Source organism: Rutilus rutilus, assembly GCF_951802725.1.
Source record: "Rutilus rutilus genome assembly, chromosome: 21".
NCBI lineage: Eukaryota > Metazoa > Chordata > Actinopteri > Cypriniformes > Leuciscidae > Rutilus > Rutilus rutilus.
In genome coordinates, this window is record NC_140226.1 from 12,502,580 (window position 1) to 12,523,299 (window position 20,720).

A 20,720-nucleotide genomic window follows, 5' to 3' on the forward strand; every position below is an offset into this window, starting at 1 on the left:
CTTATAATTGTTTGCTATAACTTTACATGTTCCACAATCTTTCCTGTAAACAAAACAAGCAACAAAATTCACAAGTATCAAATTTTTATTTATAACATACCTAAAAGGCTATTTACATTTGCATCAATTAGTAGAAACATTTAAAAACTAAACCATCTCTCTTTTGGTGCTCAAGTCCCTCAGTGCCCCTTACTGTAAACGGCATAATTTATCGTACAAAATTATTTATCCCAAATTAGATTATTTATTCCAAACATTATCCATTGATTGAAAAACAGCAGGTTGCAGAGCTCTTAAGAAACAAGGAGAGCATAAAACAAAAATGCACATGAAGTGCATTGGGAAATGAGTCCAGTCAAAGAGTCCACAATCAAAGCTTCTTCCTCCTTGTCACAGGTTTAGGAAATATGGCATCCATCATGCGTTTGCGGCGTAGGTTCATCCTCAGTGAAGGGGTTTCCTTCTCTTCGGTTCTAGCTATCGATTCGGCGGGACTAGCGAGGGGAGAAAGAAAACTGATCTCAACTGGAGGTGGAGGTTCTGGGGCAGCTTTTGTTCTGTTAAAAGAAAACAGGAATTAATTAGGGTATGATAATCTAAGACCAGTCAGAACATTCACATGTACTTTAAAAGTTCAGTCTTCATAATTTGTCTTTTTAAAAGGTCATGTAAACTCTTTAGTCTGAAATTGCAATAGTTCGATATTAGAAAAGTTGGACAAACAGATTTAGATATGATTGTAGCTCATATTTACCCAGTGAATCAGACTACAATTGCGTAACAAACCAGAAGCAAGGTAGTCTGTATCAATTATAAAACTGCACATCTTGTAGTTGATCTCATTTATACTCGGACAGGGAGATTAAGATTGTAGCTTGACTATACAGTGCATGTAAATATCCTTCTTATATCACAATAGCAATAGGACTACATGCAACATGGACAATATCACAATAGCAATAGGACTACATGCAACATGGACAATTCACCTGGTTGTTCTCTTCTTTCTGGGCTTCACAACCTCAGTTTCAACTGCAACATAATCTACAGGGCCATTGTCCTACAACAAAAGACATTTTGAATTTTAAAGTGTGATCCAGCGAAAATTAAACAATTGGTTTGGTACTTAGGATGCTGTATACCTCTTTGGATTGAGAATCAGTTTCATCTCCTGAGGCCTTTGTTTGAGGTACAGGAGACAACATTTCTGGAACTTCAACTTCATTTTGTACAGATCCTTTTCTCCTTGCTATAATGAAAGGATTTCAGATAAATTTAATTGAAGGCACATTAAAGTGTTGTAACTTACTGCAAAGAGAGGCATTACAATATTGCCTACCTCTTGTTCTTTTCAGGTCAGCTATTGGAGTAACTGAATTGCCAACAGTCATAGAGTTTTGTTCAGACACCTTGCTTACTCGTGTACGTCTAGCACTTTCAAGTGACTTGCTTGCATGTTCCTGCATTTCGTCAGACACCACCAATTTAGATTCTTCAATGTCTGCATTTTGAGTTTCATTAACTGCTGCAGATCTAGTGGTTTTTCTCTTGGCATGTATAATTTCAGTTACAACTGGAACACTCTCTTCGCTGGCTTCCTCATTTTTGAGTCGCTCTACAAGAGCATCAGCCTGAAGAGTTTGGGTTTCTACTTCCAAGGGAATCAAATCTGGCATTTCTTTGCCAAGGTCCTCTCCTTGATTCCAGTGCCGGCTTCTCGTAAGGCGCCTAGAAACACTCTGAAGTTGTGCATCATCAATAAAGGTTGCATTGTTTGCTTTCTCTGCAGTGCTGGCCACGGTCTTCCTCCTGCTTCTTGGAGGAGTTTTAAAAGTTTGATTTTTAGTCATGGCATCTCCTGCAGGATCCTGCTGGAAACGTTCTATTGCTAGACCTCGGGTAGACTTGCGAGTAAACCTACTAGGACTACTTTGTGCTTTGGCAGGCTCTACCATCTCCTCTGGGACTTCTTGATGAGTTTCTGGAACTTCAACAATTGGTGCTTGGAGTTTTCTGGTACTCTGTCTGGCCTGTGTTTCTGAGTCATCACTGGGAACGGGATCAGTGGATAGGGCCTCATCATCATCATCAACCACTGTGTTCCTGGTTCTTCGGGATCCTTTCCTAGGTGTAGCTTTCTGTGGGGTCTTTCGTGCTGGACTTGCAGGCTTTGATGCTTTCTCAGGAGGCATGTCTTGGTCATTCTCATTAGCGTGCTGTTCTGCATCTGCTTTTCTTGTGCTTCTTCTGGGTGTAACAGGAACTTGACAGTCTTGCAGCTGCTTGCCACTCCTTGTAACACGTCTTGGTGTAGAAGGTACTTGAGAATCCATTTGTTCTTCTTCAGTAAGATCTTTCTCCACATCAAGATTGGGTACAGGGAATGTTACGGTTTTCCTTGTCCTCCGTGACGGGCTGCGCAGCACCTCCTTAGCGTTCTCCAAAATTTCCTCTGTATCTTTTCCAGATCTTTCGACTTTTGTTCTTGCAGGTGACTTGGGTCTTCCTGGCGACTTTGGCCTTCCTGGTGACTTCGGCCTTGCCAATTGTTTCGTCGTGGAAAGTTCCTCAAGTTCTTCGGCCAATAAGGGTGTAGTGTCTATTTGGATAGGTTCAGTTATATTGTCTTTTGCAATGTTTGACACCTCTGTGTCCAATGCAGAAACTTCATTGACCTTCCCTAAATGCTCTTCTGAAAGCAACACATTCTCTGGTGCAGAAGACTCCAATACTTCCCCATGAAGAGGGGTATGTGATTCTTCCTGAACATCAGCAGGACCCAATTCTGGACTTTCACCATTGGAAAGACCTTTTGTTTCTTGAGAAGTTTCTGCTTGTGGTGTGATCACTTGTTCCACTGTCTGGAGGACCTCACCTGGTTGCGCTTCAATTTTAGTGACACCAGTGACAACAGGTTCAATGTCTGATACCAAGTCTTTTACTTCTTCCAATTTGTTGTCTGGAACTTGAACAGTATGATCCAAGATGAAAACCTCAGAGTTAGCTGTAAGCTGATTATCCACATCCTGTGGCTCTTCTGGCTCATGTAGAGGTAGCAAAACTGCATTGTGGTCCAACTCTGAAGCGTCAGGCAGTTCCTCAACATCTGGATCAAGCATAAGCGTGAAGCTGTCCGAGTCTTCTGGCTGTGTACCATCTGGTGCACTGCTGAGGGTCTCTAAAGTGCCTCCTTCTAGAAGATGTGTTTGCTGTTCCTCAGCCAGCTCTACAGGCACCAGGAGAGTGGTGGATGCCTTAAGCTCAGTATAACACATAGCATCTTCCTCATCTAGATCTGCAGTGCCAAGGCCAACCATTACCCCTTCACCCTCTGGCATGTCAGTGTCTAGAACCTGCAGAACAAAAAGCCAGAATGGTAGAATGAATCTGTGTACAACACATTTATAATTATAACATTGAAACAAGTATTTTCTGTAAAGCTGCTTTGAAGCAATATGTATTGTGAAAAGCGCTATACAAATAGACTTGAATTGAAGACATTCTGCCAGTCATTTAGCTTGATATGCAAAATGCTAAATTAAACTTGTCACATTTCACCTGGTTAGGACAGTGCATGAGATTTGTTTTAACATCAAAATAAGGCTTCAATGGTGCACTCACTTTTAGTTCTGCCTCAGGTGTGACCAGTGACAGAACTGCATTGGCTTGATCCTGGAGGTACTGCTCATTTGGTGGAAGTTCCTCCATGTAAAGGGCAGGAGAAGGCTGGTGGTTACTCCTGCCATTACCCTTTACTTCTTTTATAATCTCAACCTCACTTCCAGAGTCCTCCACCTTCTCATCTCCAGAGTCCTCTTCATCCTCTGAAGATTCGGCACTGGTGAGCTCATCAGTGTCATTTAAGCTAACTACAGCTATAGGAAAAATTGAGATTACATTTGGATTATTACAATGTTATTTAAAGACATTATCTGTCTAAAATGCTGAATTGACATGTAATTACATCTGGACTCTGAGGAAGCAGATTCTGATGTCTGTGTTTTCAAATCGGCTGCATTCTCTTCAGTGGGCTGAACTTCCTTAATGTCACAAGCTGTTTCACTATAGGATGTACACAGCACAAACAAAAGTCACGAAAGGCAAAATGGCAAGACATGTGAAACATATGCAATGCAGCACACCAGAAACATGATAGACAAGTACCTTTTGAGAGATTCCTCTGAGACTTCCCTAATACTGGACCGGGTCAAAGATGGAGAATGATCTGGGCCAAATAAATGCTGTTCCACAAAGGCATCCAAATCTACAATATAAATGTTTATACATTTATTTCCTAGCAGTTATCTTTCATTACAGAAAACAGGAGTTACAATACCATTAAAAAATGTGGGGTTGGTAAGATTTTTTAATTTGAAAAGTCTCTTATGCTCAACAAGGCTGCATTTAAAAATAATAAAAATAATAAAATAAAAAACAGTAAAAGTAGTAATATTGTGAAATATTACGATTTAAAATATATATTTTCTATTTTAAAACATTATTTACTTGTGTGATGGCAAAGCTATCTGAGTTTTTTTTGGGGGGGGGGATTCTTTGATGAATGGAAAGTTCAAAAGAACAGCAATATTTTGAAATATAAATATTTTCTAACCTTATAAATGTCTGTCACTTTTGAGCAATTTAATAAAATAAAAACAACATTTAATAACTTACTTAGCCCAAGCTTTTGAATAGTATTGTGTGTTAAGGAATAAATACTTTTTAACTACCTGAGGTTTCCATAGATTCCTCTACACATTCTTCATTGATCTCAGGTTCACTAATCATTTGTTCATGGTTCACCAACTCGACCACTGGAATCTCAGACACAGAGGCCTCACAGATCAGTTCTTCTGGTACGGTCTCTGATACCTTGGTGACAGCTGGTTCACTAACAGTATCATTTTCTTCCATGGACTGGTTTACAGGCTCTAAAGTAGGAGGAACACTGAGAGCTTCAACAAAAATCGAGGATGTGTTCAATGACTCTTCAGCATCTGTTGGTTCCTGGATCTCTGGATACTCTAAAATCTCAGTTAAAGAGTCTAAGCTTGGTTCCTGAACTGGAAGAACAAGCTCTGGTTCCATAACCACATCTGGTTTGAGAACCTGAGCCTCTGAAGTTTCCTTAAGCTGCTCCTCAGTTGCTTCCCTCACAAGATCATTCTCAATCTTAACATGCACCTCAAGCTCCTCAGTCTCATTATGGCCTTCCTGTGTGTCTGAAGGGCCCTCTCCACTGGACAAGTCATCCTTGGTATCATTTTCCTGAGCTATATTTAACTCTTTCTCAGGCAATGCAACAGAGGGTAGGCCTAATTCTGAAGTCGTTATGTGTTCTACAGGAGGCATATGTTCCTCTGAAGTGTTTGGAAGTCTTATGGTGACCTCCCGATCCATACTGTTGTTTGCTTGATGTTCTTTCAGAGTTGCCATAAGATCCTCAGGAGCAGGAGCATCATGGAACTCAAGAGTGGTATCGGATTGATTGGATATGAGACTTGCTTCTTGCCCCAGACTAGGCCGTTGCAAAAGAGTGGGAAGCACTTGTGTGAACTCCGCTGCAGGGATCTCTTTGACAGAGGAGCCACTCTCAGATTCTACATCAGGATTCTCTTTCTCTTCAGACGAGGGCATGTTCGTCCTCTTTAGATCTACTACTTCCTCTTCAGCATCTGAATGGTCACTCCAGGCATCACTGATTGTTTTAAGAGGTGGGGAAGATCTCTTAGGTGTATTGAGCTCCCTGTTAATCGCAATCTGTAAAGAATCACAATGATATTACCACTGCAAAAATCTGTTAGATTTTCATTAAGTCTTATTCCTATGGCAGCTAAACTTGACATTTGATTTTAGATGTGGGAAAAACGTTACCCCATTGTTCCAGTGGACAGAGCTCTTGGGAACTTCTGGAGAATCAGCCTCCTCTATGAAGGTAATACGGCTCTCTTTGGGGCGGAGAGGAGGAGTGATTGATCTGCCCGGGGATGCAGAAGGGGTGGCCACAGGAGTGGGACGTAAGCTAGTCCTCAGAATAGACTGTGGAGTGAAGGCTGAGAAAACCGGGCCTGACGCCAAAGCTCGAGCTCTCTAAAATAAAAAAAAGTTTATGATTTATGACATTTCTTAAAACACTTGAGGAAGTACATACAGAATAGGGTTGGGCGGTATTACGGTAATATCGGATACCGCGGAATCTTAAAATAGCACCGGTATCAGTTTCAATACCGTCATTACCGGCACTTATATAGCCTATAATATATATAATTTATTTATTGCCTAAAAAATGCTTATGTGTGGTTGCAGTTTGGCAATATTTCTGGTTCCAACCAAATGAGAAGGGAGAGGCGGTAAATACTGACGAGGCAATTTGTAAATTGTGCAATAAAAAGGTGACCGCGAGAGATGTAAACACCTCTAACGTCGCATCTCCGAAACAACCGCCCACACTGCTGCCAGGATACATAAGCGCATTAAGTTTCGTATTTGTTAAAATATTATGTTATTTTTTCCATCTTTGTTGATTATGAAAAGTGAACAGCACAAATAAGATGGGATGCATCGGGAGTCAGACGATTTGACCACTTCAATAAATTTAGTTTTGTAAAAGGCCTCTTTAAAACGAATTTCGTTTTGTATAAATTGTATCTAAATTTTTATAAAGTTTTCATCAACCAAACGCCTGGATTTAATATAATCATGACATGATGGGCATGCCGCTGTCACTTGCATTGAAATCTCATAAAAAAGGCTATGCCTCACAGACATGACAAATAAATAAAGCTTGAAATTTCTTTAAACGAAACAATTAAAAACGAAAGAAATAGGCAACTCACTGATTAGGCTAAGTAATCCATGATGTGCATTTCTCTCGTTCATACAGAGATGCGATCGTCAATTTCATTAAACGAAACAATTCAAAACGAAAAGAAATATAGTCTGATTAATCAATGGTGTGCATTTCTCTCTAGGCGCGTTCATACAGAGATGGCGATCGTCAGTTTCTTTAAACGAAACAATTCAAAACGAAAGAAATAGGCTCACTGATTAGGCTAAGTAATCCACGATGTGCATTTCTCTCTAGGCGCGTTCATACGGAGATGGCGATCGTCAGTTTCTTTAAACGAAACAATTCAAAACGAAAGAAATAGGCTACTCACTGATTAGGCTAAGTAATCCACGATGTGCATTTCTCTCTAGGCGCGTTCATGCGGAGATGCGATCGTCAGTTTCTTTAAACGAAACAATTCAAAACGAAAGAAATAGGCTACTCACTGATTAGGCTAAGTAATCCACGATGTGCATTTCTCTCTAGGCGCGTTCATGCGGAGATGCGATCGTCAGTTTCTTTAAACGAAACAATTCAAAACGAAAGAAATAGGCTACTCACTGATTAGGCTAAGTAATCCACGATGTGCATTTCTCTCTAGGCGCGTTCATACGGAGATGCGATCGTCAATTTCAGTAAACGAAACCATTCAAAACGAAAATAAATAGATAGACTAGCCTACTCTCTGTAATCCATGATGTGCATGTCTCTCTATAGTGTTCAGATGCCGATTGTCAATTTCTTTAAACGAAACAATTCAAAACGAAAAGAAAAAGGCCACTCTCTGATTGTGTAATGATGTGCATTTCTCTCTATAGGCGCGTTCACTACAGAGATGCGATCGTCAACTTCCATCTTTGCAGAAAAGTTTTATTAATAAAAATCAATGGACACGCGTCACCGGATTACAAAGGCACTTCTTGCTTGTTGCACGCACACAGGTATTATGTTGAATAATGGTGGGCTCCGGCTCATAATAACAGTTAATGCTGTCGGCCTGACTCAGACACAACGTGCAGGGGTTGGGCTTGATTTTTTTGTTGTTGTTTTTTTGCCCGATCTGGCATTCAGTTTCTGAACGGTGTAGGCACAAGCCAACAGTTTGGTGACGCCGTCTGAGCCCATTATGTCATAATTTTTAATTAGTCACGGTAATACCGTATACCCCGGTAAAACAGGGAGGCGGTTTGACGGTTTCAAAATTCGAATACCGCCCAAGCCTAATACAGAATGTTTAATCTGAAGTCACAAACATTTCAGTGAGGTTTTGTGCAAAGTTTTAAAACCATAGGGTCTCACCTTTACCACTTGAGGAGTTTGCAGCAAACTGAGCTCAGGAGCATTGCTGACGCTCTTTGGGCCAGCCCACGAGGTAATAGACCTTGTAGGAGTGCCAGGCAAATTTGAGCTCTCTGGAGAATTCTGGGAAGATGGCTGCACAACTAAATCCAGAAGCCTGGAGACAAAGCAAAGGAAATGTTACCATCCACCTTATTTTGCAATTTGGAAGTAAGCTATTTTCTTTCAATGTGCGAACCTTCCAATTCATTAGCCGCTATATGTAAACAAGTAAAAAGTACAATAAACAGTAAAGCTAATGCCAGAAATGCCAGTGTTTGATGATGACGATAAATTAAAATAATATATGATAAATACCAGTTTGCAATAAGCAGCATAACCGTGTTTGTACAGGTAAATTACCTGGAATCGAATGACACTGGAAGACTTTGAACATTTAAGTTACAAATGGCCTTGCTCACTTCAACGTTAAAAATAAGGTGTATAGTGTCTTTTGAGATGTAAATTTATCCCAAGAAACAACAATAAAACCAGTATTTGTCTGTTTTACCTAGACATTCGTTTGGTTAGCATGTTGATGGGAGTTCCTACAAAAGCCTCGGGTAGATTTGGGGAGGAAGGGTATAGGCTAGGCACTTGCTTCTCTGACTCTTTGGGGCTGAACAGGAAATCCAACAAAACATTCAGTGCAGAACAGGGTTTAAAATGAAAACATTTCATAACTTACAAACGGAAAAAATGAAAGCTGGGAAAAACTATTTAGTATAGTACCTTTTGAAAGGAGATGACTCAGGCGTGGTGTTCTTGCCAGCCCACACTTCCTCTATCTTTGAGAGGACATTACTGATAAAGGCTGCTCTGGTCATCACATTTTCAGAGGCTGAACGTTTAGCAACAGTTGACAGAGGCTGGGGTCTTTTAACTAGTGGTGAGAGAAGAGAAGAGCATATTTAAGGTCAATTGCTAACAACAACTGTCAAGTTCTTACACTTGCGTCCCAGTGAGGATGACCATCATCGATACCTTCTCTGTGAATCGTAGCAGGGTGTTGATACGGTTTTGCTCGTTCAATGGCTAATTTCCGTTGAACCCGAGGAAGAACCTTCCCATACTGATTGAGAATGGAGTTCCTTGTGTTTGACCTTTCCTTCATTTTAGGATCCCTGTCAGCCTGAATATTAATAAATAAATAAAAAAAATAAAAAATTTGTAAACGAAATATAAATATGATAAAAGTTTCATTAAATTATGAAAATGAAATGTGTAGATTTTAATATGAAATTGGACATACTGCTAGGTTCAATTTGAGGGTCTGGTTGAGTTGAAGGGCAGGCACATAATTTGCCTGCTGGAGGTAGTGGACCATGAGAAGCTCCCGATTCTGGAAACCTCCGGTGTTTTGAAGGAACCGCTCCAAACACTCCTGCACATTTGAATTAAAGTTATACAACAAAAGTGCTAATCCTTCTGTTCAAAAGTTTGGGGTTGGTAAGATCTTATTTTTTTAAAGTCTCTTATGCTCTTATGTGTCAAATGCAGTAAAAACTGTAATACTGTAAGATATCATTACAATTTAAAATAACTTCACATTTTAAATTATATTAAAATAGAAATGTATTCCTATGATGGCAAAGCAGCCATCACTGATGCGTCACATGATCCTTCAGAAATCATTCTAATATGCTGATTTGGTGCTCAAGAAACATTTCCTATTGTTGAAAACAGTTGCTTAATATTTTTATGAAACAGTAAATTTTGTTCAAGGATCTCTGAGTAGAATGTTTAAAAGAACAGCTTTGATTTAAAAATAGACAAAGTTTGTGTCCTTGCTGAATAAAAGTATTTATTTTGCATTCTAACAGCCATTAAATATTAAGTGTTGTAGAGATTTACACACCTGTTCTACAAGTCCAAGGGGCAGCTTCAGCAGCTCTTTCATTAGTCCCAGCTCCTGACAGGTCTCAAAAAGAAACCTCATCATCTCTTCCATGTTCAGTTTATTACAGTGCTGCCTTAGCAAAGCCCAGGCCTCCACAATACACCTGGCCAGCCAAAAACAAACCAAAAGTAAGAGTCTAGCAAATACAACTAAACTCACCCAAAGCTGACATATTAATTACATGGTACACTACACTCATACCTGTTATAAAGCAGGACAGAGAGGCAAAGCTTGGCTTGGTTGGTAGTGCACATGGGAGGCTTCATCACATGCAGGTAGCGCAGGGCGATGCTGTGCTTCTGCTGGCACATCAAAGCCTGCAGGACACGCTCATGCTGCCAGCTCCACAGAGAATGACTGGTGGCTGGGTGCAACAGCAGCTCCAGAGAGCTCTGGGGGAGATGAGAACCATTCAATACAAATTATTCATCAAGTATCATGTTGCACCTCTTATAATCACCATTTATAATTCAAGCCAAAAATTTAAGTTTCTTTTAAAAATACTAGCATAAGAGTATAAATGAGAAAGTTCTGGTTTTTATACCTCATGATCATGATGATCTAGCAACCACAGGCCTTGTACCAGTTTCACTAACCCAATGGGAATAGCGAACGCTGTGGGAAAAGACTCCACTGATGCCCCACTTTTATTGGGAAATGAGTACATCACATCCAGCAGCAAGTAAATAACCTAAGTCAAGGTTCCTGAGTCAAGGAATAATCTTTTAGAACCAGCAGCAAAAAGCACAATATTTATGGCAACTTTGGCAAGCACAGAATGTACTAAATAAACCACAAAAGGATACAATAGCATGTTTGGCAGATTCTTCAATGTTTTCCAGGAGGTAAATATCCAGCAAAGCCTATACCAGGGACATACCAAAAAAACACAGAAAATTCAGCACAGCTGAGCACAATGTTGTTTAAACACATTATCTTCTTAAAGTCTTAACTTACATGAAGTGATGGGGGTGGATAGTGTCCTGTTCCACCCTCATCCCTTTTCCAAAGTTCAGTAAGGCGTTCCCCACACTGACTCACAAGCCCATCAATCAGGAGGCAGTCTGCACACCATTTGTCCCTATTGGAAGAAAATGATTGTTTTATGCCTTATTACACCGATACAATTTGACTAAATGAGTAAGAATGTTTATTACATTACATGATTACTATTATGAAAAAAAAATAAAAAAAATTGGTGCTTCAGAAATTCAGCAACATACTTGGCCAGTCTCCTCAGCTCCTCCCTCTGGCCGACGTAGTAATTCTTTATAATAGAATGACTGTAAAAGGGCCTTGATATCTGCAGCACATCATCATCATCTGTTGACAGAAGAACACAGAGTTCATCATATGCAATGCACAGATTTGTTTAAAATCACAGAGAGTCTAAGCAAAGCTTTGGAGAAGATCATACCAGAACCCTCTGGAAGAAGACCTGTCCGGCAGAACCACAAAACCACTTGAGCATACTGGGAGATCAAGCTAGACACCATGCATTTGTTCATGAGTCCAATTAACCCTGCAGGTAACCAAAAAAAAAAAAAAAAAAAAAAAAAAAAAAGAGTCAGTCATTCTAGTGATTTTCAACTTCACATATACCAGTGTGTATACTGGTGTATACTCGGACACCTTTCTGTGTGAGCTCCTGAGCCTCATTTAGCAAACAGTGGAAAATGGTGCTGAGGTTTGCCAGCAAGCGCTGACTGTGCTGTAGCAGCTGCAGTGTCTGGGGATCTGTGAAGTTTGCGAAGCTGTCAAATAGCGGAGCACCTGGATGCATAGAAAGCACACGATCAGAACGCTGTTCAATTTGCAATACAACCATATTGAGAGAAATGCGTGTAGGAAACTCACATATTTCATCCAGTTCTTCTTTGGTGTGCACAACTTTATTCCAGGCCCACTCCAGTATATAGCGCAGATTGATGGCTGAACCTGGTTGCTCTGCGTGCAGAAATGTGCCAAAGGAAATAGTTTACTATTCAAAAGTTTGGGTCGTGTCAGTATGATTTTTTTTTTTTTTTTCTAATAATAAATAAATACTTCTAATCAGCAAGGATGCATTGTATTGATCAAAAGTGATATTTATAACATCCCAAAATATTTCCATTTCAAATAAATGCTGTTATTTAGAATTCTTCATTCAAAAATCTTATATAAAAATATAATAACTTAAACTTCATAATAAAAATATTAAGAAATGTTTGAGCAGAATATCAGCATATTTCTGAAGGATCATGTGACACTGAAGACTGGAGTAATGGCGGCTGAAAATTCTGCTTTGCCCACACAAATAAAGTCAATTTTGAAATATAATCACATACTTATTTAATCGTAATAATAATAATAATAATAATAATAATAATTAATCGTAATAATAATAATAACTGCGTTTACAGTATACCAGCAGTGTAACCAGTGATGAAACAAGTTTTTAATAGATTACGAAAGCCTTACTTCTCCCATCCTCACCTTCAGTGGTCCACTGTTTAATACAGCCAGTTATGAGTCCCAATGAGCTTGTCTCCACAGCAGTGCACAAAATGGCATCAAGCTGCTCTTCCTGAATTCAAATCACAAGGCATTCAATTAAAAAAACGTGCATCACAGCTATAAATAACCATTCTGATACCAGCAATACTACATGTGGATGAAGTCCATTTAGTCAATAAGAAAACAGATTAGACTAGTGTAGTTATTCCTGAAATATGTTTAATAAAGGGTGCGTTACCTGTGAGAGGCTGGAGGGCTGGACATCAGCCAGACGAGAGGACAGGAGGCCAGACATGAGACAGCGCGAGTATCCATTAGAAATGCTGTCACCCAAACTTGGTGCCACCTTCTTTAAATAGCTCAGGGTCTGAGAGTAAACAGTAAGAGTTTAATGCACCAGATTAATAAAGACTCAGCATTGAGAAGTAAACAGTGGGCCAAAATCTAACCTCTTTCTGATAGCCAGAGCAAGTAAAGTGCACAATTCCAGCATTAAGCAAACAACTTCCATCTAGATAAAATAGAAAAAAAAGTTAAAGATTATTAAATATTTAATGGAGTTACACAACACAGCCATTATATATGCAAAAAATGTATATGAAATAAACATGTCTTGCCAAAGTTGTAGGTGGTGGGATTGAAGAACTGTTCCGGTGGAGGGCAGGTGTAGGGCAGACCCCTGCTTAGACTGCGCTCATGAATCAGGACGTCCAACAGAGAAAAGGAAGCTGTAATCTCGATCACTGAGTCAAGAGACCACACTGCCAGATATGGACAGTTCCGTAAAGATTCGCCCGCTCTGGACAGTTAAAGAGAAAAGGAATTCAATCCAAGCTGCATGTTTATATGCAGCAACATGGACTTAAGTTGCATGTCCCTTGCAACATATCGGACTGCATTTACACATCTTTTACTCTAAGCATACTCACCTTAATGAATCTGGCATCTGAGCGTGGTACCATCTGTTAATGTCAAAAACACCTACGAAGGTCGTCGGTTGGCCTTGTCCATAAGATTTAACTTGCCAGCTGAAAACCGACACACTTGTATCAGGAGATGCCACTAAAGAAAGAGAAAAACAAATGTTATCAAAAATATATGTCAAATCAATCGCTCTGCAAAGTATACGGGTTTGGACAGGCAAAAGCACCTTCATTCATGCTGTCATCCCTATCAGGGTGGTGGCGAAACTTTTCTATGGTCTGACAGCTGATCAAACGGGTATTGGTGGCCTGAGCTCTCAGAGGAAACGCTGTACCGTTCAAGTCCTGACTGTAACGCTCCTCACAATACTCCAGACCCTGAGAGTCAAAACATCACACACAAAATGAATCGTTTTTGGCAAACATTGTATATGGATATAAAGACAGTGCAACATTCAAATAAATCTATGAAAATGTAGAATCGTACACAACTCTGTACCTCATAAATAATTTTCCCTGAAGCCAAGCACTTTCTCTCTCCAAAGGCCAGCTGTAATAAATGGAGGCTGACCACATCCCCCTCCCTGCAAAGACAAAATATGCCAAAACAAAATCAGAACAAAGTCAAAACAATCAGATGATGTCGATAGGCGCACATGAAACAGCAAACTTACTGATCCTGTGCAGACTGCACTGCCCACAAATAGCAGCAGTTCCGAGGGTCATTTTCTGGCTCCTGGAAGGTAAATGCATAGACAGGCACTCTGCCACCCTCTAGCTGGGAGTGATATCTGGAGAGCAAGAGGACACGTTCAGAAACAAATTCACCGGTGCAGCAATACATTAAAGTCAGGTTGAAACGGTGGTAGTGACATATCTTTTCTTCCCTTTCATTACGTACATCCAAGCGAAACTGATTATCAAAGATAGATTTCATGTAGTGGTCGACCGACACTGGTTTTTTGATGGCCGATGCCCAGATCTTACATACAGCGAAAATTACATAAATATGAGTTTGAAATCAAGGATTTGAAGTTTGTCAATCATGCATCTCCAGTGAAGCTGAACTCCCCTGTCCGCATCTACAAATGCACACTCAGAAGATGTTAGAGCTGGATTCGACCAAGTCTGCACGGTTTGTGAAATTAAATGTTTTTTTGACACTCCAAGATTTAAGATATATAAATGCGTATTTTCACTGAATGCTGATGGTAAATGAGAAAGTATCAGTGTTTGCCTTTCTATTAATTATAAAACCAAATGTTATAATGCTTTTTGGTATAATGTTTACTTTTTTATTGTTTAATAGTTTTATCTAATAACGTAAACTAATGAAGTTGGAGAATGGGTGCGTTGTGTGCTCAGGAGCTGGCGTTCTCAGCATCATCAAATTAAAAGACAAGCGCGCTGTCAAATAAAAGTCTCACTTTTGAATCATTGGCCAAACACAAAACCTTATCAGTCGATGCCGACATTTCGGCCTTGACGATATATTGGTTGACCGCTAATTTCATGCCTCTTTTAATGTACCAAAACAACCAAAAAAAAAAGTCAAGTCAAGCTTGTTTTAAGTCTTTCGCTCACTCTTTTTTAAGGGTCTTCAGGTTCCAGAGCTGCAGGTTGCCATCTGAAAAGCCGACAGCGAGCTGGTTGGTGCGTTGGATGTACTGCAGGGCTGTTGCTCCAGTCCCTGTGGGGCTGCTGAGCTGCAGACACAGGTGTCTACCCTGCTGCGTCACACCCTCCCTTAACCGAGGGATCTCAGACGGAGACTTATTGACCACCTCCAGATCTGTAGCCAAAGCAAATGAAAATGGTTTGAGATTATGAAAAAGTTAGAATCTTTTTATCTTACTACTACTACAGTAAAAAGCAACAAGTTAAACTAAGTGTAGCTCCAACCCCAATTAAACACACCTGAACCAGTTAATCAAGGTCTTACTGGGCATTCTAGAACCCTCCAGACAGGTGTGTTGAGACAAGTTGGAGCTAACTCTACATGACAGTATGACAGGCTATTCAGGACTGAGTTTGGACACCCCTAAACTATTATAGTTTTTGACTGAAAAAAAGTCCCACCTGAAGCCTCCAGTTCACTCTGACTACAGGACAGGTCATCCAGACAGAGGTCAACCAGCAGAACGTGACCAACGTCCGTTACCACTGCAGCCACACCGAAGAACCAGCGCAGACTCTGATGTAGATGCTGTGTGCTAGCACTGGCCCCTCCGTAGCTAACCAGGGGCTCAATGGCTGTGATCTGTGGAAGAAGCAGATGTTCTATTCAATCACTTGATCATTCACCGTAGGGTCATTAAAGAAAAGAAAAAGAAACATTATGACATTTTTGAAAGGTAAATTTTATAATAAAAGGATTCAGCAACACAACCCTGTTTACAATCATTCAGGGTTATTATTTAAAAACTTGAAATAAATTAAAACAACATTTCTGCTACTTAAAAAAATAATAATTATATAAATTAAAATAAATTAATTTTATTTCAACATTTCTGCAACTGGCGGCAAGTCAACATTTTCATTTAGTTTAGTTAAACTAAAGTAGCTAAAATTGAAGTAAAAGTCAATAAAAACTATTTAGAAATATATTTAAAAAAAATAAAGATGACAAAAACACAACAAAATTACTAAAACTAACTAAAATAAAAAAATATAAAAATAAAAACTAATTCAAAATATTAAAAACTATAACAGTATCTCAATGATACTAATATAACACTGCACTCACTCTGCCTGGGATGACCACAGCCTTAACAACACGGGAGATACCAAGATCATACAGACACAACATGCTGCCCTCCGCTTCCTCCAAACCAATGAGCAGCCCTGTCCGCTTCAGCCAGCAGAAGTCCCGCACAGACAACACTGTGGGCTGGTGCTCCGACACCCCGCTGAAGCGGTAGGCGGAGAAACGCTCTCCAGAAATGGCATGGACTACCTCCAATTGAGGTCCGCAGGCAAGCCAGGACAGTCCACTTTTCCCTGTACACACGAAAGAAGAGATGTCAGTGAAACATAAAAGGAAAATTTTATACATCTCATATTAAATTAATACTACTAAATTATAGTTAAGATAATGAAATTAATAATTCCATTATTAGTTAAATCATCCCCAACCTGAAATGTGTGTCTTGTGATCATCAAGACAGTGTAAAACAACTCACCAACAGAAAATCTCCCATGCAGCACAGAGTCGAGCGTAACTTCATCCTCCCCCAGAGCGTCTATCGTTACCTCTGGAAAGCGCAGCAAGCTGCTGGTGACTTGGGCTGCCAGGTCACGCATGCTTACTGAAGAGAGAACACGTGCGAAAAGTCAATCTGCCAGCCCCGAAACATCAGGATTACAATAGAATTCAATAAACGGAACAAAACCAGAATGTGTTTTAACCTAGGACAAAAATCATGTTCAAATAACACTCAAAACATTATGGACAAAGAACCCCTACATTACAGCAGTTGTCAGCTCTTTTGGGCCTCCAATGGAGCAGTTGTCCAGCACACTTGTGTTTCCTCCAAACATACAATAAAATCGTGATCAAGTGGTGAGTACAGATGAGCTTATAGTCAGAGAGCCAGGGGGGAATAAACCCCTACCAAAATGTCTAAGTTTTATGTCTAATAAAATGCAACTAACTAACCATGTATTTGTGCATAGTTAGGATAAATTAAAAAGCTGTACACCCAATCAAACGCTTTTTACCTGAATATAATCGAATTTTTTATCTGAATGTTCCGTTATTATTGTTAACTAAAGCCGGACGGGACTGGTTTTTCAGGGGGACGTTAGAAAATCGTCTGAATCTGCCAAGTGTGTTTTTCTCATACAAACTCTGTAAAAATACCAGAACAAATCACCTACTTTTTTTCAGCGATCCTCTGAGAAATCTAATCCCGTCCGAATGCGAATGTCTGTGATTGCTGAGGTTGTATTCTCCTAACACTTCTCCTCGTGTTTTTTGACCTACCCGAGCTACTGTTTACGCACCAATCTTCGGCATGCTTTCATTTCAATATGGATGGTATTCGACAAATTTTTTTTAATAAAATTAATAAATAGAGCCAGAGCCAAATAGCAGAAACTGCAAAAACTACCTATTTTAATATCAGTGTCAGGTAAGATAAGATGCTTGACGAGATTTTACTGGTCACTTATGTGGGTTTATTATAAACAGCCACTTCAGTTGACTTAAATAGGGCTTTTATAACAAATTAAAATAAGAATAAATAATACGTAATACAGCACAGCACATGACCTTCTGTAATGGCAACATCTAGAAAACACACTCCCACCTCTGTAATAAACAGGAAGATGTTAGTCTGCAGAATCTTTCATGTTAGTATCGGTACATGAAATCAGAAGTTGAGTGATAAAAATTGTAACTCAAACATAATTTAGAAAACTAGTCCCGTCCGAATAGGGCTTAAAACAAAAACTATTAGAAACTGTGTTGGTCATTGAAATATGGCTGAAAAGGAATAAAATATATTTATTAGTTTTAAAAAAACACCTTAAACCTTTACGAAAGTTATAAATGTTGCCTTGGCAACTAACTGAAATAAGTTGAAGAACTAATTAAAAATTAAAAAAATAAAATAAATTAAAGCAACATATAAAAATGACTAATAAAACTAATAAAAATGACATGAGAACATAACTAAATTACAAAAACTTAAATTAAAATGAAAACTGAAAATATATAAAAGGACAATTCAAAATATTAATATATATTAGCAGTATATAAATAATACTAAAATAGCTCTGTTTGGTAGAAAGCAACTAACATGGACAGGACTTAATTCTCAAAAACAATGAACAAAACTACAATCAAGGAAAAATAAAATAAATACATTACATTAATAAATAAATAAATAAGAATAAACATTGTTTGCACCAAACAAAATGAATTCCGTCCAAAGAATTGTTCATGATACATTTGGAAAATAAACAGATTTTCTTTCAAAGTTTTTGGTAATATTAGTCATATTTTAAAGTTTGGTTTTAAAGACTTGTGTTTGTTATCATTTAGCCTAGCTTGCTTTCGAAGTAAAAAAGCAAAATCGCTAGATAATACTCTAATTAAACTGGTATTAATGCATTACTATGAATTTGTATAAAAGAAAAAATAATAATTCAAAATAAATTAATGATAAAAACCGTAATTATTAGGACATGCGCTTGATCATCCTAGTTTAGACGCCAAGATGTTTACATAGCTTTTATGTTTACCAGCTTCAAGACATGTGGCACTGGCATAGTCATGATAACACTATCTAGAAAGAAAAAAAACACACTGAAAGTCTGTATGTCTACTAGACTAGGAAAAGATATTCCACAGGGACAGCTATTACTCTAGTGAAAGATGCCATGATTAAAAAACAACAACATTTTAAACCACTTAAAAGCACATTTGATGATTATCTGACTGAAGATATTATAAAATGAAATAACGGCTGTTTGCTTACAGTCTGGGTCGATTAAAGTTAAAACCCTTGACTCATGCAACAGTGCCCCCTGGTAAAGGATGGTCATCTAATGAAAACACAGATACAGCCTATAGGACTCATCCATGTGCCCGCGCAGAATACATGTCCCACCCATGCGTGAGACTCACATGGCGAAACCGCGACCTCAAACCCAGCTCTATTCAATACTTATTCCTAATACAAATCAATACTAGACCAAGTACACTAAAACTGGTATCTGCAGCCATTTCTGTTCCTTTATATTACGATAAACCGGACGTTATGCTTTGTCATTACGTGCACTGCTACTTTAAAATCTTGGCAGCCAACTCATCAAAGTGCATTCAAATTATAGCTGACAAATACTGCCGTCTTCTCCAGGCAAAATAAAAGTGTCCATTCAGAGCTGGTTTACATAAAACGTACATTTTGCATGGTCTGAAAAATAGCCTTTGCTGGAAAGTTTCTGTTCTGTCAACCACAGCACGCTAGCAACGAAATGCTACTGTTAACAGCAACACATAACACGCGTAAAAACATACAAAAGATTCAAATTACAACGACGACGGGGCATTAATTAATTGAAAAGGCTTACTGCGATGTGTAATAAAGCATGCGTCTCGTAAATAGCCGTGTTGTTTGCGTAAATTGAGCCCACGCAGTTACCATGAGCCCTTCGGGTTAGCCGCACATGCTAACTGTAGCTAACGGTCACAATTCGAGACTACCTCACAACCGCTTTTAACACCAAAGCAGCCACTTAAATGAGTGTTAAACCGGCTTGAGCCGCATAAACACGTACAATGCTACAGAATATCATAATATGACATAGATCGCTGAAAAAAATCCCAGACAACAGCGTTGTACCTGCGCGCTGATGACGGCCCTCAAGAAGACTGGATATAACGTTACTTCAAACACGACTTTCGTGGCAACTCTTTTCCGGTCATAATCCGGACTCAGTTCGTACGGATAAACTCTCGTAGTCTAGTTGTGTTGAACTTTAAAGCAGTGGCAAAGAGAAAACTTAAATTCCAGTGACTTCAGTGCAAAACGTTATAACTGCCGACTACTGCTGCTTGAACGCAGGCGCCATTTCCACAGCGCTGCAGAACGACTACTGCGCATTCATCTGCTTCAGCCAAATCCCGCGCCACAAATAGTATCGCGAGATCTTAAGCAGCTGCCCTTGACCAGGGAATTACAACGGTTTTTCTATCCTGTCCTTGATTGCACATTTGTTTTTTAAGTCACTTATTAAAAGATGTGAGTGCATCTCTCATAATCATCAAACTATAGCAGTTCAAATAATAACATTTTTGACGTGATTTTGTATTGTTTGTTTTTCCTAATATTAAATCCCACAGTGAAAATAATTTTCTTCCACTCATAAATTCATTAATTAGCTAAGTAAATATCTTCATATAAAAAAAACTAACACTTCTAATAATAATAACAATAATACTTAAAAAAGACAGTAACTATGCACATTAAATAGTTTTATATCATATTAGCGATACTTGGTGATTTCAATGATTAGTTCTTCTCAATTACTCAGTTTTTGTGAAAATATTAAATAAATATATTGTGTTTGTAAATGTACCATGACAGTTTTTCTCAATCGCTTTGGCTCAACTGTCAAATTAGACTTCTTTTTTTTTTTTTTTTCAAAACAATAAGGTCAGGTCTCTGAACAATTTGTTTCTTGTTCACATCAGATTTGGAGTTCTTATTGATTTAAGCAATTTGCA

General features: G+C 38.8%; 1 protein-coding gene across 1 annotated transcript; it reads right to left on the reverse strand.

Annotated features, from left to right (window-relative positions):
• Positions 1-67: 67 nt before the first annotated feature.
• On the reverse strand, positions 68-20,119 carry ahctf1 (AT hook containing transcription factor 1). Its single transcript, XM_084394120.1, has 36 exons — positions 19,837-20,119; positions 16,669-16,794; positions 16,233-16,486; positions 15,566-15,746; positions 15,071-15,278; positions 14,161-14,277; positions 13,986-14,070; positions 13,714-13,864; positions 13,493-13,625; positions 13,181-13,362; positions 13,013-13,074; positions 12,802-12,930; positions 12,543-12,633; positions 11,925-12,014; positions 11,700-11,840; positions 11,485-11,589; positions 11,291-11,390; positions 11,025-11,148; positions 10,874-10,930; positions 10,612-10,758; positions 10,269-10,459; positions 10,026-10,170; positions 9,420-9,551; positions 9,152-9,299; positions 8,900-9,050; positions 8,679-8,786; positions 8,129-8,285; positions 5,875-6,090; positions 4,731-5,760; positions 4,165-4,264; positions 3,965-4,062; positions 3,622-3,875; positions 1,340-3,353; positions 1,143-1,249; positions 990-1,060; positions 68-557 (listed from the first exon to the last, which is right to left on the reverse strand). Exons 2-36 carry the CDS (start codon positions 16,787-16,789, stop codon positions 371-373), a joined length of 7,587 nt encoding a protein of 2,528 aa, XP_084250246.1. The 5' UTR covers positions 16,790-16,794; positions 19,837-20,119; the 3' UTR covers positions 68-370.
• Between the last annotated feature and the right edge of the window lie 601 nt (positions 20,120-20,720).